Source organism: Spea bombifrons, chromosome 1 (assembly GCF_027358695.1).
Source record: "Spea bombifrons isolate aSpeBom1 chromosome 1, aSpeBom1.2.pri, whole genome shotgun sequence".
NCBI classification, from domain to species: domain Eukaryota; kingdom Metazoa; phylum Chordata; class Amphibia; order Anura; family Pelobatidae; genus Spea; species Spea bombifrons.
Genome location: NC_071087.1, coordinates 46,998,941 through 47,015,699, shown reverse-complemented (window position 1 = coordinate 47,015,699; position 16,759 = coordinate 46,998,941). Strand labels below are relative to the sequence as shown.

Genomic DNA, 16,759 nt, shown 5'->3' with positions numbered 1-16,759 from the left:
TAATTAAGCTTGTAAAATGATGGTGCTACGCAACCTGTTACCGATTCTTATAATGTGACTTAAAGAAGCATCGCGGGTGTGAGTGATGTCTCTACTTGTCATATACCTCAGCACTAGATTGGCAATAGGACATTTAGAAGTTAAGTGAAAGTGTTGCTTTTGCTAATCTCAAATTCCCTAACAACATAGACATGGCTCAAGAAATAGATAAAACAAAGACTATAGGTGACATCTTTACTTAATACTTGATATCTTAACAAGTATAACTTGAACTTTAATCTTTTCTTCTAAAAATTCAGGGATATTGCAGTTTGCGTTCCTTTCCGCCAATATATCACATGCGTTTCTGTGAGACTGTCGTAGTCTAATGCATTTTCTGTGTGTGTGCGTTTTAATTTTTTTTTTGCTTAATTTTAGGGATAATGCTCTATTGAACCCTGTTTTTGATTTTACTTGTGTTTAATTGATGTAACTAAAAGCTAATTTTGTATTTGCTAGCTTTTTATTTTTACTGTAAATATGTAAAGTACGTTTGTGTTAAGTAACATAAATTTAATGCACTGAGCTAAATTAAAGGGACAGTTTTAAAGCAAGGGTTTGGCAACTGATAGTCTTACAGGGCTTGTAAACTATGGTGTGCTATTGCATTTAACAGACATTAAATGTCATTGCCCTGGAACACATAATAGCGGTAATCTCCCCCCCCCCCAAAATCTGTCACCTGAGATATTTAGTTATCCCATTAAACACTTAAATTAATTTTATTGCACAGAAATCAGTGCAAGCTTTCTTTCTTTCTAATTTTTTTTTAGTAAATGGAGACTGTTATCTTATTTTCATCCTCATACTGCCTGCCTCTACCAGGAAGTGTAAGCAGGAAGCATACTTAAGTATACTTCCTGCGCATTCTCTGCAGCACTCCCTTTCAAGTCAGCGGGAGGTGAGTTCCCATTAAGTCTGTTGGAGTAGCAGTAGCCAATTGCATGTATGCTAGACGAACGTCAATGTTCAAACAGCAACTACATTGAGCAGATGGAAATGTATTTCCCGCTGGTTACCACTGTTACTGTTTTGAATCGTCATTTCCATAAACTGGGGATAATGGGTTTGATTCAATTGCCAGAGATAAATAAATTAAGTTATTAAATACCATTCCTCCTATAGACTCTGTTGGAAAAATACGGTTAAAACAGTGGTACCTTTTATCTGTTCTTTTTCATCCCACACTTTCCCATTGCAGTCTAACAGGAGATTGCTACTCAGTGACTTGCAATAGAGTTATCTTTGGCAATGGAATCTAGCTCAAGAAGTGCTAAACCAGTGACGTTCTTATCCACCTGGAATATTCCTGTGAATGCTACATAAAACCAGAGCCACCGATATTTGCTGAAATGTACCCCATTGCGTATCTCTTCTTTTTATGAACTTGATATGCGTATAATAGGCCATCCCTCATTAAGCAAAATCTAAACCCTTTTATTATTTAAAAGTCACTCTGTGCAATAATTAAAATTTGTTGGGTTTCTGATAAAAACAAAAAAACACAAAGAAAATCCAACTCATGTTATCCAGATTACATAGAGGCTTTTTTTAAATATAGCAGTCACACATCAATATATGTATATGTGCATTTTTTATGAATATTGGGCATGTGCACACTATAAAACTTTTTAAATATGTATTTTTTAATTATTTTAAAAAAAAAAACTCACAGAACTGAAACACTTAACTAATGTATTCTCAAACAGCTTAGGTCACTTTTATTTAGCTATAGAGACCATAAATAAATTTGCCTCATTGCAGGCAAGCTTGAATGTAGTGATTAGCAACGCTCTTTGGGTGCCACGTCTTCAAAATTCACAGTAGTTTTTCTTGCAATTTAATAAAATTTGCATGACCGTTTTTTTCTATTTTTTATATACGTATATAAATATATTTTGATTTTACGATTTATTTTATTGTAGACACCATGCACCATCATTTGCCAAACTGCTTGTAAGAAATTTTAAAAAAAAGGTTAAAAAGAAAGATTCACTTAAAAAAAAAATGTGTATATAAAATCTGTAATTTTGCTGTACATATCTACACGTGATAGAAAACAGACATGAAATAGCTTGTATAGGATTTACCAGGTTGACTATAGCCATACTTGAAATGCTTCGGGTGGTGTCAGCTATACTTGAATGAACCTTTTCATCTTGATGGATGCACCACAATGTGTGCGTGTGGTTCACTTCTAAAGCTAATGGTTAACTTGTACAGGAAGGTTTGACACTAATAGTAATGACTTTTTTTTTCTGTGTGTGTGTGTGTGCATTTTCTCTGCTTTCTTTCTAGGAGATTTTTTTTTAACCCTGTGAGTTCCAGGGGACACACAACACACTGCAAAGCAAATATGTTGGGTATGCCCCTGGCCCTCAACAGGGTTTTTGGGTTTTCCACAAAATGTTGGTATGTGTATAAAATCTGAGGATGGTTATAAATACTGTAAGTATTGTAATGTAATGAACGCAGGCTATTTGAAAACTGTTTATTATATCATTCCCGATAATGCTGAGATGTGGGTGTTTTTAATAAAAAATATATTTATTTAATGCATTTCAAGTCTGACAGAGTTTTTTTTTATTTAGGCCTATGTTGTGTAATTTCTTTTAAGTCCTACCTTGCCTTCCTACTAAAATAGCCATAAGTGCATGACTCATGTCCTTTAGTGGTTTCCTGTGAAACTACACTAAGCTGTCAGTAAAAAAAAGCATTTCTTTTAGTTGACCTTTTTTCTGAGCTTTTTCTCACCCACCCCTTTTAGGGGACATAATCTCTTTGATTTGCCTCTCACATTTCTCTCATATTTAGATTCTGCCTTATTATGAAGTTACATAGGCTGAAAAGACATGTCCATCAAGTTCAGCCTTTCCCATATCTGTTTATTTCTTGCTGTTGATCCAAAAGAAGGCCAAAAAACCAATTGTGGCCCTTTCCAATTTTGCACAAACTAGGGGAAAAAATTCCTTCTTAACCCCAGAATGGCAGTCGGATTTCTCCTTGGATCAATAAGCTGTTTCCCCATAATTTAAATATTATATCCCTGAATATTATGTTTTTCGAAGTATTCATCCAGTTGGTGTTTAAACGTCTGTACAGACTCTAATAAAACTACCTCTGCAGGCAGAGAATTCCACATCCTTATTGTCCTTACTGTAAAAAACCCTTTCCTTTATGACTAAATCTCCTTTCTTCCAGTCTGAACGCATGACCACGTGTCCTATGCATAGTCCAACAGATTTCCACACAATGGTTTGTATTGGCCCCGAATATATTTATATAATGCTATCATATCCCCTCTGAGGCACCGTTTTTCTAAATTTAACAGATTTAAATTCATTAACCTTTCTTCATGTTCCATTCCTTTTATTAATGTTGTTATTGAAGTTATTGAAAATATGATAAAATTGCCCTTCCCTACTTATTATGGCTACCTAATGACCTTCTACCTACAAATACATCATGCCTTCTGTCCACACATTAATACACCTTGCTTAGTTAATGCATATTTCACCTTTGGTCTTGTTGCCATATTGTCTTTCATAATCCTTTCTGTGTGACCAGTTTATTTCATTTTCTCTGACGTTTGTCCTATACCGTTCCGATGTGAGCAAGGCCAGGTTACAGAGGTGCCAGAGCTCTTATTCAAAAAGGGCACACATAAAACATAATGTAAAATAAAACAAAACAATTTATTGCAGATTCCTTTACATTCCTTCATGTTTTCACATTATGCCCCATCTAATATAAGGCCTGTCCATTGCATAGTATTTGTAAAGCTCCTGTAAACTGACCAGTAATTGCACTTGAGGACACTGCCTTGCTGTCTGGGGGCTGTAGTCCTCTCACCAGCAGGATACAAGCTCCTGCACAGCCTGGGTCCACAATCAAATGAAATAGATGGACACCAGGAGATGAGCTGACTCTGAACTGAACTGAACTCTTTGCTAATGTCTGACAGTCCGTCGTATTAATCCAGATCTCACAGGCAGCATAGTTCATGATAGCAATGGAGTAGCTCAGCCTTCTACAAATCAAGGATGTCTACTACAGGATAGGTGTCTAAGGGTCCCTTACCATTCTAGGGCCCAGGAGCAATTGCTCCATATGCTCCGTGTTTCATTCAACCCTGGATGGGAGGTCAGGTATTGATGTTGGATACAAAGACCTGGCTCGCAATGAGCATTCCAATTCTTCCTGAAGGAGCTCAGCACCAAACCCAGATTCTTCTGTCAGACTTCTAGACAGTGAAGAGTGATTCATCTCTCCAGAGAACACATTTACACTGCTCCAGAGTCGAGTGGCAGTATGCTTTACCCCACTCCAGCCAATGCTTGGCTTTGTTCATAGTGATCTCTGTGTAGCTGCCCAGCTACACCCAACACATTCAGTGAAGCACCTGACACATGGTGCATGGTGTTGCTTCCAGAGGACAATTTGGAACTCTGTAGTGAGGACAGGTGATTTTTACACACTTCAGGACTGAGCAGCCCCGCTATGTGAGAGTGCGTGGTCTACTACTTCTTGGCTGAGCTGTTGTTACTGTTAGACACTTCTACCTCACGATAATAGCAATGATTCGTCTTCATCCGCAGAACACAGGACACATATAAAATACAGCACAGTCTTCATTAGCACCTTACTGATTAAAGAGCGTTAAATATGTTTCTAGAGATTACGTTTTATCAATATGCAACACTTTATTGGTATGAATTCTATCACTTTCATAAGATCAGGATAATTGATTTAACTGTAAAATAGCTGCAACCTGTATTTAGGTGCCATAGAGGGTTTCCTCAGAGTGACATAATTTTGAGGTAAGCGGGGTGCAGGTGAGTCAGACTGCAATTTTAAACTTTTGCATTACACTTTATAGACCACCAGCAAATTTTGTAGCTCTATTACAACATGAGACATATGTAATTCACCCCGTGCTTTCCCACAACTCACCATGTTTTCACACGCGTCTTGCAACTCACCATCTTGTCACATTGAAGAAATAAAAGGTATTCAACCTCATTAAATGTCTTTATCAGAATTGTAAGTCATTATCAATTCATAATTTGCTGAACTCGACCATTATATTAGACATACTGTTGAATTCCATTCTTTTTTCAGTGCCACTAATCCTGCATGATCTACATCAGTTGTCTGATTTTCTATATGCGACAAATGTTTTAGAGAGCTTAAAATGAATTCCCATCTTCATCATCTACACTACTATCTACACTTACTGTTCTGGGTATGATGAGTGTTACGCTGCAATAACGGACGCAGTAATGCTCGTGCACTTATCATCAAACGTACTGACAGGTTGATATTTATCGTAGGTACCTCTGATTCACCTTGTCCTGCAGTGAACCTCATCTTACCTGTGCTGAGCAGAGATATGTGGCTTTGCCAGTAATGTTAGGAGCCATGCCCTGCATGCTTAGCCTGTACTCCTTGGTAACAAAAGGAAGTGAGAAATGGCATTCAATACCTCTATAAACAGAGGATTGACACAGGACATAACGGTTGTGCGTGTTCTCTTGAAACCTTACAAACTCATGGCTAATCTTCATGTTTGCATTACTGATCATTTGGGTATCATTGGGGTGACAATTCTTACAGTTTATGAATAAACATATGCTTTTCCTGCTGGGGAGAGACATTCCTGATCTTGGCAATTGGGGGTAATTGATGGCACCATTATTTTAGAAAATCTACCCCCATGAAGAAAGCCTGTTTGACAATAAATTATTCCTCCTAGGCGGACAAAAAAGGAATATATGTCTGGTTCTTCCTTAGACCCCTTCTTCCAGTACTCCAGTTATCCCATATACACATGCCACACATGAAAAGTACGTCAAAAGGCAATCTGGTTTATTATATATAGCCTTGAAAGTTCCAGACCCTTTTTAAAGGCATCCTTTTTATTTGATAGCACCACCTCTCTTGGCAGTGGATTATTTACTTTCATTGCCCTTACTGTAAAGAATGCCTTCCTTTGTTGCGTATGAAATCTTCTCTCTTCCAGTCTCAGAGGGTGACCTCTTGTTCTTTGTACATTTCTGTTAATGAACAGCGTACTGGAGAGCTCTTTATATTGGCCCTGCACTTCAACCTCTACTTTGCCTTAAAGAGTAACACAGGACTTCAATGCATGGCCCTACCCTTTGCTTTGTTTGGTGTGCAGTGTGTATCCTTGGCCCAGCTGCCACTTATAGCTGCTGGATGATGGTTCTGGCCATGACAGGTGGTACAATAGCTGCATTCCTGCGGGAAGCTGGACTGCAGCCATGTTTCGGGAATCTGGTTAAGCCTGCGTTATACCTTTTTTAAAAGCAACATCAGCTGTTTATCATGCTTTGTGAAGCTGCTTACCTCCAGGGCCAAGATTCACACGCACCATGCTGCCTGTTTCACCTAAATATCATTAATTTGCAGGCATTTTAAGCACAGATGATGGGCTATGTGTTGTTGGTGGATACCTGCTATCCAGTAATATGATGTTGGTAGGAGACCGTAATGGTGCATAGGTATGTTCCTGAGGTGATAAATTGGTCCAAACAGGTACAAGTACTCTTCTTTGGAGAATGAAAGGTGTTGTTTCGAAAGTGCAGAAGAGTCGCAGATTCTGTTTATCATACAGGACATGTGTATAATGGTATGTGAATGGTATAAGAATATGAAATTGCATATTTTGCAGTGATATAGTATATTTGCCTCTCTAGACATGGGGGGGGTATATTTCACCTGTCCATATGAATACAATTGATTGAGACTTGTCTTAACCCCTTCAATCCCAGGGGTTGTTGGTACCTCAAAGCCCGGAGCAATTTTGCCATTTTTGCGCTATGTCGGCTCAGAGATTATTCTCTTTTCCTGTGAAGAGTGTACCCATGTAAACGATATATTGTTTTTTCAAGGAGAGATAGAGCTTTCTTTTAAAACCATAGTTGGATGATTAGCTGAAAATTTAGAATAAGAAATTTAGTAAAAACGAGAGAAAATTAGATTTTTTTTTTATTTTTTTTAACATTTTCCCTCTGAATCCTCACAAAATTAGGTAAAGTGATGGAAAATCCCCTCCAAGTTTATCAATTCAGGTGTCCTGATTTCAGAAATACCTAATTTATATAGATTTTCCATACTTTCCCAGCACCAGGGACCATACTATAAGGTGTACATTTTTTGTATAATTTGTATGCCTATGGCTTAACGGGTTTGGGGGTTGTGAACAGGGGCAGGAGGATTATACTGGCTAGATGTTATTCTAGGGCAATGGGATGTAAGGTTTTTTTAATTATTTTTTTATTATCATTTTTTATATTTTTTTTATATTATTTTATTTTTATTTATTTCTTGTATTTTTTATATATTTTTTTACACAAAAATGGTTAGAGGTCCTCTTAGGGATCTCCTGAACATGCCAGTGATGTCACAAAGACATCACAGCTCACATTAGTATTTTTATTATTATTATTTATATTATTATTTTAATGATTTTTTTGCTATTATTTTTTAAATGAATAAACTTTTTTTTCCTGCTTTTCTGTTTCAGGACGGGGGGGGGGGGACTTGAGAGGCATGGTTTCTCACTCCCCTCCCTGCGATCCCCCTGCACCGATCACACTGTGATCTCTATGCAGGTCCTCACAGACCTGCACAGAGATCGCAGCGTCTCTGCCTCATCGGAGGACAGGATATCCCCTGCAGGGGATATCCTGTCCTCTGATGACCTTCCGGGTTATGTCAGCAGTGACGCAACCCGGAAGGGAATGCCCGATCGCGCGATCGGGCAGTTTGAAATGTAACAGCTTTCCGGCTTTTTTTGGACGTCCCGGTACGTCTATAGGGGATTGAAGGGGTTAAAGAGCGTTCAGTAATTTATTTAAAACAGTTGAAAATGGTTAATTTCATTTTTCACATTATTTGGACTGTAATAGTGCTCTCCCAGTCGGTGTGAACCCGTTACACGTCATGGGCCACTGTCACATCAGGGACTATGTGCTTTCATATGTACCTTATTGATGACTAACGTGTTCTTCAAATATAGTTTAGAAGATGTTGGCGCTGTACACAATAATAGCGCCATGAAATTTAATTATTTCCAGGGCTGCTTTTTATCCCTAGTTTGGCCCTAAAGCCATCCCATAGGTAAGGTGAGCTCTGCCTCCACCACAGCCTCGGGTGTCATGGGGTAAAATAGAGCCCCAGGTTAGGAGAACGTGTTCGGCGTGGGGGGCAGATGAGGGGCAGATGACCCATGTGGATAAAAACGAATCTATAGTATTTGGGCGGGTAAGAGGGTCTCTTACTGACATCCCAGAGCTTCCTACTCCGTTACGAGACATTGTTACTTGCACACGGGGTAAAAGGGAATGTTACTTACCCCGTACATTGTACGCCGGGGTAATGGTTCCAGCCACATTCCCAATAATATTTCTGTATGAATCCTCTACGTCTCGCCCCATTCTGCCCAGTGTCCATTCAGCCTTTACCTAAACTGACCAGCTGCAGCGACACATAATAGACGGAATTTACAGGACAAGCTGACAAATACCCCACTCAGGGCAAAATATTATCTTTGTTATTTTAAGACATGAAAGAGAAAGTTATTGTTGAAAAAGTTTTTATTGAGGAACATCTGTCCGAGGCCTGCTGGGTGGTCTCCAGCCTCTGATGTACTGAGAGAGGCGAGGGCTGTAGGGTGGTCTCCAGCCTCTGATAGTATATTAGGTTGAAAAAAGGCTTCTGTCCATCAAGTTCAACCTTTCACACCTATCTAGTTCTAAAATTGATCCAAAAGAAGGAAAAAAAAACCCTACTTGGGGCAATTGCCAATTATGCCACAACAGGGAAAAAAAATCCTTCTTGATCCAATGGCGGCAATCGGATTACTCCCTGGATCCACTTTCTAATGTGTAGAAAGTACTGAGAGAGGAGAGGCTGTAGGGTGGTCTCCAGCCTCCGATGTACTGAGAGAGGAGAGGGCTGTAGGGTGGTCTCCAGCCTCTGATATACTGAGAGAGGTGACGGCTGTAGGGTGGTCTCCAGCCTCCGATGTACAGAGAGAGGAGAGGCTGTAGGGTGGTCTCCAGCCTCCGATGTACTGAGAGAGGAGAGGGCTGTAGGGTGGTCTCCAGCCTCCGATGTACTGAGAGAGGAGAGGGCTGTAGGGTGGTCTCCAGCCTCTGATGTACTGAGAGAGGAGAGGGCTGTAGGGTGGTCTCCAGCCTCCGATGTACTGATAGGAGAGCTGGAAAAGAGAAGAGAATGTATTTAAAATGAGGTCATGCTGGCAGTTTATAGAAGATGTCTAATGTGATCTCCCTTATAAACCGTTCAGACCCTGAGTCCAGAGCCATGTGCCAGCCTGTATTACTATTATTATCGGTTTATAAAGCTCCTGCATATTCTAGAGCGATGTACAAAAGGCAGACGGTGTGTAATATGAGTCGCAGGCATTGCTGGATTATCATAACCGGGAACTTCTGGGCTTCGGCTACCCGGAACCTACCCTTGCAGGGCCCGACCAGGTGCTGAAACACAGAGAATTTCCAGGTTAGACGCTGATTAGCTCACGTGAGTTTACACGCTCTAAAGTGTATTCCCTCCCCATGGCCTCTTGGCTTTCCCTTCCCCATTTTACACTCTTCTACTTCCTCACTTACTTTGGGAGAAGCCGACTTTGTTTGCCTGATTTGCCCCAATGACTGAAGTAGTGGATTCGGGCTCTTCTACTCCGTGATCTGGACCTGTATGAGGAGGTAAAAGTGAAGACATGATAAAGATGTGAGATGTAGGGAGGGTGTACGTTACAGACGGCAGGAGGGGACAATCAGGGGGATCAGGGTAATGGGCAGAAGGTGCCTATGGGGTATTTGTTTCTTTGGGTGGGTACTAAATGAATGAGGGAGGAGAGCTTAGTAAATCACTGTGAGACTGGGCATCTCTGGTCAAATACGTACATGAGGTGCGACCGGCCTCGCCATCCTGTAGAAGCAACTCCATGAAGACCTCTAGTCCCGCAGCTTTGGGCTCTCGAATGAGAAGTCGGGGAGACGCCGACTGTCGATTGGAACAAAGCTGTCCTGGGTGTCGTTCAGGAAGGACGGGATCTCCTGGAACCGCTTCAGTTTCCTTTCAGGAATCTACGAGAAGAATAGACACAAATGGACAGAGTTAATGTGAAGTCACCTCCATCTGGAGGACGCAAGAAAGAGACGTCAGGTCTCGCAGGCTCCATGAATAACATGAAGCCCATTTTATCGTTAGTCCGGCTTGGTTATTTCTTAACTTACTTGAGGTGGTCTTAACGGGGGAGTCAGACTCCTGCTCTCCATCGCTTCCCAGTTAATTTGCTGGAAGAACGGGTGATGTCTGATGGAACCGGTCACCCCGAGGCGTTGGAGAGGATCCTTGGCTAAAAGCTGTAAAGGCAGACGAGAGGAACATGTTATGGATACGTGTTAGCGTGTTAGCATGTTCTTCGTTTCTCTGTATCTTTATATAACGCCCCCTCCCAGTGTCTCCCCAATTGGCGTCTCCCTGTACCTCCCGCCATTAATGTCTGATACTCACATTATTCAGGATGTCCACAGCTTCACGGCTGAGCTCCACGGTGTAAAAAGGGCTGTCGTTGACGATGGAATAAACCACAGCCGACCTGACGCCGCGATCAACGAAAGGAGAGGATCCGTTGAGCATCTTGAATAGCACCACCCCAAAGGACCACCAGTCTACAGCGGCGCCATAACCGCTCGCATCCATTAAATGCATCTGAGGAGGCAAAGAAACAATGTATCAGACGCTTCCGAGGCATTCTACCGGAGCCCGTAACCACTTCCATTCTTTATCATTTGTGGATCAACCCCTAACTCTACCCCTCCCCGCTCTGAACGTTCATCCAGTAATTCCTAATCCGCATCGGCCCTATTACCCTGCAGGGCCCATAATAATATATGAAACACAAGTAGATCCCCTCACCTCTGGAGCCATGTAGGCGAATGTCCCGCAGGCCAAGGTCATGAAGGCGTCTCCGAATATTCCTTCCCCGACCAAACCAAAGTCGCCAATTTTAACGTGGCCGTCCTTATCGAGCAAGATGTTTTCCAGCTTCAGATCTCTGAATGAGAGAATAAATATCTGAGTTATTTGCGCTTATTATACGATTAAGAACCGTGGACTCCGACAACAAAGTGGGCATCGGAGGAGGAGAGAACAGAGGAGAGAGAAAAGGAAGGCGAGTGCTCGCTCACATCGTTTCATATTTATAGGGGATTTATCACAAAGACATGTTCCGGCCATCTAGCCCTTCGTTGTGATCTGCCCCGTTCTTATTATTATAACATTAACTCTGAGAGAGGGGAGGACTAAGACAGACTCTTACTCACCGATGGACAATGCCCTGGGAGTGAAGATACTGGATGCCGCACACCATTTCTGCTGCATAAAACCTACAGGAGAGAAGAAAACACTCAGTGAGATGCATCGTCCAATATAATTGTCCCGTGATAAATAATCCCAGCGTGACTTACGTGGCCGTGGTCTCCTCCATACAGCCGATCCTGTCCAGACAGGTCTTCAGGCTTCCTCCAGCCATGTACTCCATGACCAGGAAAGCGCAGTTCTGTGCGGGAGAAAAGAGAAGAGATGAAGATGCGGGAGAAGTGGGAATGAAGGCAAGACATTTGGATGACATTGTATAGAGGGGCGGCAGTTATCTAAACGGGCAGCGCGGGGAGGTATAGATTAATACTAAGAGGGGCTTTTATTCAACGCAGGCGGGTAACAGAACAGTACCTTCGTCTGGAAGGCGGCGTATCCGTGGCATAGAAACGGGCTGTTTCTTGCCACCTCCAGCGTCCTTCTTTCTTTCAAGATGGACACGGCCTTCACGGCTTTCTTGCGGATCACCTTCACTGCCACCAGTGAGTCCCTGCCAGCGAGAGACGCCAGCATCACCTGAGAAAAGCAAAGGGTTAAACTCTGTCATAATGTTCCAAAAATGTACGTAATGGCTATAGCTGTATGACCCGGGAGAAAACGGAGTCTTAAGACCAGCATAGAAAAGGGTGCAGGGACCTCAGTGGTCTCTTCTTCAAACACACCCAGGATGGAAATCTGGGATCGGATACATCGTTACTAAAAGTAAATCGAGCGCTCACCTTCCCAAAGGAGCCTTGTCCCAAGAGCGCGTGGAACTCGAAGCTAAACGCGGACAGCGTGGGCGGTCTCTTCAAGCCCCTCACCGCAAGCTGACGGCTTCCTCCTATTGGATAAAAACAATCCTTATTACAGATACACGCCAGACACCGGGCGGGATTCAGGGTCTAACAGATAGTAAGAGAGCAGAAAGAGCCCGGAGCGGAAATTCGTTTATCGTCGGCCCGTCTACATCCCCCCTTTTCTCTCCCCGATTCTCTTACCTGCTCTGTTCTGCTCCTCGATGATCCGTCGCTTGACGTCTTGGTCACAGCTGCCTCTGCTGCTCCGGGGACGTTTTTCGGGGCGCTCTCTCTGCACCTCCTTCTCTGGCTCGTTTTTTTTGAGCGATTTCTTCAGGGGACTCTTTCCTCTCTTCCTCCTGTATTCTTCCAGGTCCTCCTGCGGCCTCACGCTCTTGCTTGGCTCCTCCACCTCCTTAGCAGCGCGTTTCCTCTCTCTTCTGTCCTCACTGTCTATGCTGCTGCTCTCCTTCTTTCTTTTAGGAGCCAAGACTCCACCAGCGGGTTCCTCCACTACATTCAGCAAACTCCTCTCTCGCTCTTTCTTAGCCAGGTCTTCATGGGCTTTGGGTTTCTCCTCCGGCCTGAGACTCTGGCTCGGCTCCTTCACCTCCTTAGCAGCAATTCTGCTCCGTTTCCTCTCTATTCTCTCCTCTCCCTCTGTGCTGCTTCTCTCCTTCCTTTTATGGGCTGAGACTTCAGCGGCCGCTTGTCCCGCGTCTTGCCCCTTTCTCCTCCATGTTGCGGCGTTCTGTATTGCCGTCTTCACCCGAGTGAAACATTCACGCAGCCTTTTGGGGCAGCATTTTCGTATCCTCTGCTTCAGTCTAGTGGAGAGACTGCACTTCCCCGAGGTCACTGGTGAGCTTCCACTCGCACTTTTCTTTTCCTCCATAATCGCTTGTTGGGTCAGCAACACTTGAAAATCAGATAGCAACTCGCAAGTGTCTAGTATCCAACTGAACTGGGGAGAGATGCGTTTGCCTTACATTCTGGAGTGACACCTATGATGTCACAGTGGGCATGATGTCACAATGGGCATGATGTCACGATGTAACATCTCCTGATTGAGCTGCTGGGTTACTACATACCTTTAAGTATCAATTATATACGAAGTTCACCAATGGGATTCAACCAATGAGATTCAACCAATGGGATTAAACATTGTGTGATTTTTTCATCATTCCGGTTACTTTTATTCTTTTTAAATATAATAAATCTGCTCATCGTGTGAAGTTTATTCGTTTGCTTCCAGTTCCCTGATCCATTATTATTATTATTTATATATCGCCGTCATACTCCGCAGCGCTGTACAATGTGTGTTATTATTATTATTTATATATCGCCGTCATACTCCGCAGCGCTGTACAATGTGTTATTATTATTATGTATATATCGCCGTCATACTCCGCAGCGCTGTACAATGTGTTATTATTATTATTTATATATCGCCGTCATACTCTGCAGCGCTGTACAATGTGTGTTATTATTATTTATATATCGCCGTCATACTCCACAGCGCTGTACAATGTGTGTTATTATTATTTATATATCGCCGTCATACTCCTCAGCGCTGTATAATGTGTGTTTTTATTATTTATATATCGCCGTCATACTCCGCAGCGCTGTACAATGTGTGTTATTATTATTTATATATCGCCGTCATACTCCGCAGCGCTGTACAATGTGTGTTATTATTATTTATATATCGCCGTCATACTCCGCAGCGCAGTACAATGTGTGTTATTATTATTTATATATCGCCGTCATACTCCGTAGCGCTGTACAATGTGTTATTATTATTTATATATCGCCCTCATACTCCGCAGCGCTGTACAATGTTTTATTATTATCATTTATATATCGCCGTCATACTCCGCAGCGCTGTACAATGTGTTATTATTATTATTTATATATCGCTGTCATACTCCGCAGCGCTGTACAATGTGTGTTATTATTATTTATATATCGCCGTCATACTCCGCAGCGCTGTACAATCTGTGTTATTATTATTTATATATCGCCGTCATACTCCGCAGCGCTGTACAATGTGTTATTATTATTATTTATATATCGCTGTCATACTCCGCAGCGCTGTACAATGTGTGTTATTATTATTTATATATCGCCGTCATACTCCGCAGCGCTGTACAATCTGTGTTATTATTATTTATATATCGCCGTCATACTCCGCAGCGCTGTACAATGTGTTATTATTATTATTTATATATCGCCGTCATACTCCGCAGCGCTGTACAATGTGTGTTATTATTATTTATATATCACCGTCATACTCCGCAGCGCTGTACAATGTGTTATCATTATTTATATATCGCCGTCATACTCCGCAGCGCTGTACAATGTGTTATTATTATTATTTATATATCGCCGTCATACTTCGCAGCGCTGTACAATGTGTTATTATTATTATTTATATATCGCCGTCATACTCCGCAGCGCTGTACAATGTGTGTTATTATTATTTATATATCGCCGTCATACTCCGCAGCGCTGTACAATGTGTTATTATTATTATTTATATATCGCCGTCATACTCCGCAGCGCTGTACAATATGTGTTATTATTTATATATCGCCGTCATACTCCGCAGCGCTGTACAATGTGTGTTATTATTATTTATATATCGCCGTCATACTCCTCAGCGCTGTACAATGTGTGTTATTATTATTTATATATCGCCGTCATACTCCGCAGCGCTGTACAATGTGTGTTATTATTATTTATATATCGCCGTCATACTCCGCAGCGCTGTACAATGTGTGTTATTATTTATATATCGCCGTCATACTCCGCAGCGCAGTACAATGTGTGTTATTATTATTATTTATATATTGCCGTCATACTCCGCAGCGCTGTACAATGTGTGTTATTATTATTTATATATCGCCGTCATACTCCGCAGCGCTGTACAATGTGTGTTATTATTATTATTTATATATCGCCGTCATACTCCGTAGCGCTGTACAATGTGTCAAAATAATACTACACCAGAGAACCACTTAGGAGTAATTATTTTCTATTGATTTCAATTTAAGTCTTCTTTAGCGGTTGTAGTGCAGAATCTGCAATCACTTTTTGGTAATTAGTGAAGGCTTTAGATTCCAAACACCATCAACAACAATGCCCAGAAAACAGCTGCAATTCAAACATTCTGAGCTCAAAGAAAAGTGGGACAGGAGGGAGGAAAGGTGGATGGACGGATCGGGGTCCCAAAAAACTGCCCCACATAAAAAGAGACTTTATCTCTATAAGCACGGTGTAAAGATTTGTATTGACTGATAATCATTATTTCAGTTGGAAAAATAATATGCATGCAGTGGGTATATAACTACACATAACAACATACAATAGACTTTAGATTTCAGGTTGGCAACAACTTCCTGTCTTTGTAGTAATATAAAACTAACAGGAATTCGTAGCCCTAAAACCAAACTTGGATATATCAGTCAAATGCCCCTTGTAATAAAGTAAAAATACACTGAGGCAGTGCATGCAGATATAACACTAGTTCCTGGGTTTGGCAGATGTGGAAATGCAAATGATGGTCTGTTGGCCCTGTGGCTCTTCTTGAAATCAATTGATGCTTAATCACATTTTGCCTTTTATTTCCCTAACGTCCTATTCATTTGGTTCTTTGCTAAAGAGGCTGAAATCTGCAATCTGCTCTTCCTTGGAACGCTCAGTAAAGCTTGCCCACGGTTGATCCCCTTCGTAATAAAAACTTTGCTGTTCGTTGCAAGTCTCTGTTCAAGGCATCATTTAGCCTGGGCATAGAGACTTGTGGGTGATATTAGGCAGATAACAATGATTGAACAGTGGATGTATGTAATGAATACTCTTTTTTAAGCAGAATTATATATATATATATATATATATATATATATATATACATATATATATATTTATTATTTATTTTTTTCATCTCAATGGCAGCTGGACATGAAGGTTCCACTTTTAATGAGGAAGTTAAGTTATATATATATATATATATATATATATATATATATTATTGTTTTAATGAAATACCAAGAAATTACCCCACTGTTTCATACATCAAATAGAACCAAACTGCATTTCACAGAAATTAGAAGGGAGCGTTGCTTAGAGCACAGCACGGCGTTACAATTACATGAGCCTGCAAGAGATCTTCTTAACCAATGCTAGATCAGTGAATCATCTGAATGGCATCTAGAATCTTCATAGAAATCCACAATTAGGGGGTGAAAACAGGTTAGCATAGCATTTTATGACAAACAAAAGCAATGGCAGTAGTCTTCATGAGTATATTAAAACACTAATTATTAATATAGTATAAATAAGGAGAATTTGATGCGCAGGGATAAAAAGCTATTTGAAATTGTACTAGGCTCGTTGTAAATACTTCCCACAACACAATTAACCCATAATCCACAGCAACTCTAACTGGGCATTATGCATTCTTGTTCCAAATATCCCTTAGGGTTTTTTCAACACTGAACGCT

The 16,759-nt window shown here is 41.2% G+C and overlaps 1 protein-coding gene across 1 annotated transcript; it reads right to left on the bottom strand.

The window, feature by feature from the left end:
- Positions 1 to 10,015: 10,015 nt before the first annotated feature.
- LOC128486122 (protein kinase C delta type-like) lies at positions 10,016 to 13,152 on the bottom strand. Its single transcript, XM_053461507.1, has 9 exons — positions 12,459 to 13,152; positions 12,198 to 12,301; positions 11,833 to 11,994; positions 11,568 to 11,659; positions 11,424 to 11,486; positions 11,017 to 11,155; positions 10,612 to 10,809; positions 10,332 to 10,460; positions 10,016 to 10,181 (listed from the first exon to the last, which is right to left on the bottom strand). Exons 1-9 carry the CDS (start codon positions 13,150 to 13,152, stop codon positions 10,050 to 10,052), a joined length of 1,713 nt encoding a protein of 570 aa, XP_053317482.1. The 3' UTR covers positions 10,016 to 10,049.
- Positions 13,153 to 16,759: the final 3,607 nt, after the last annotated feature.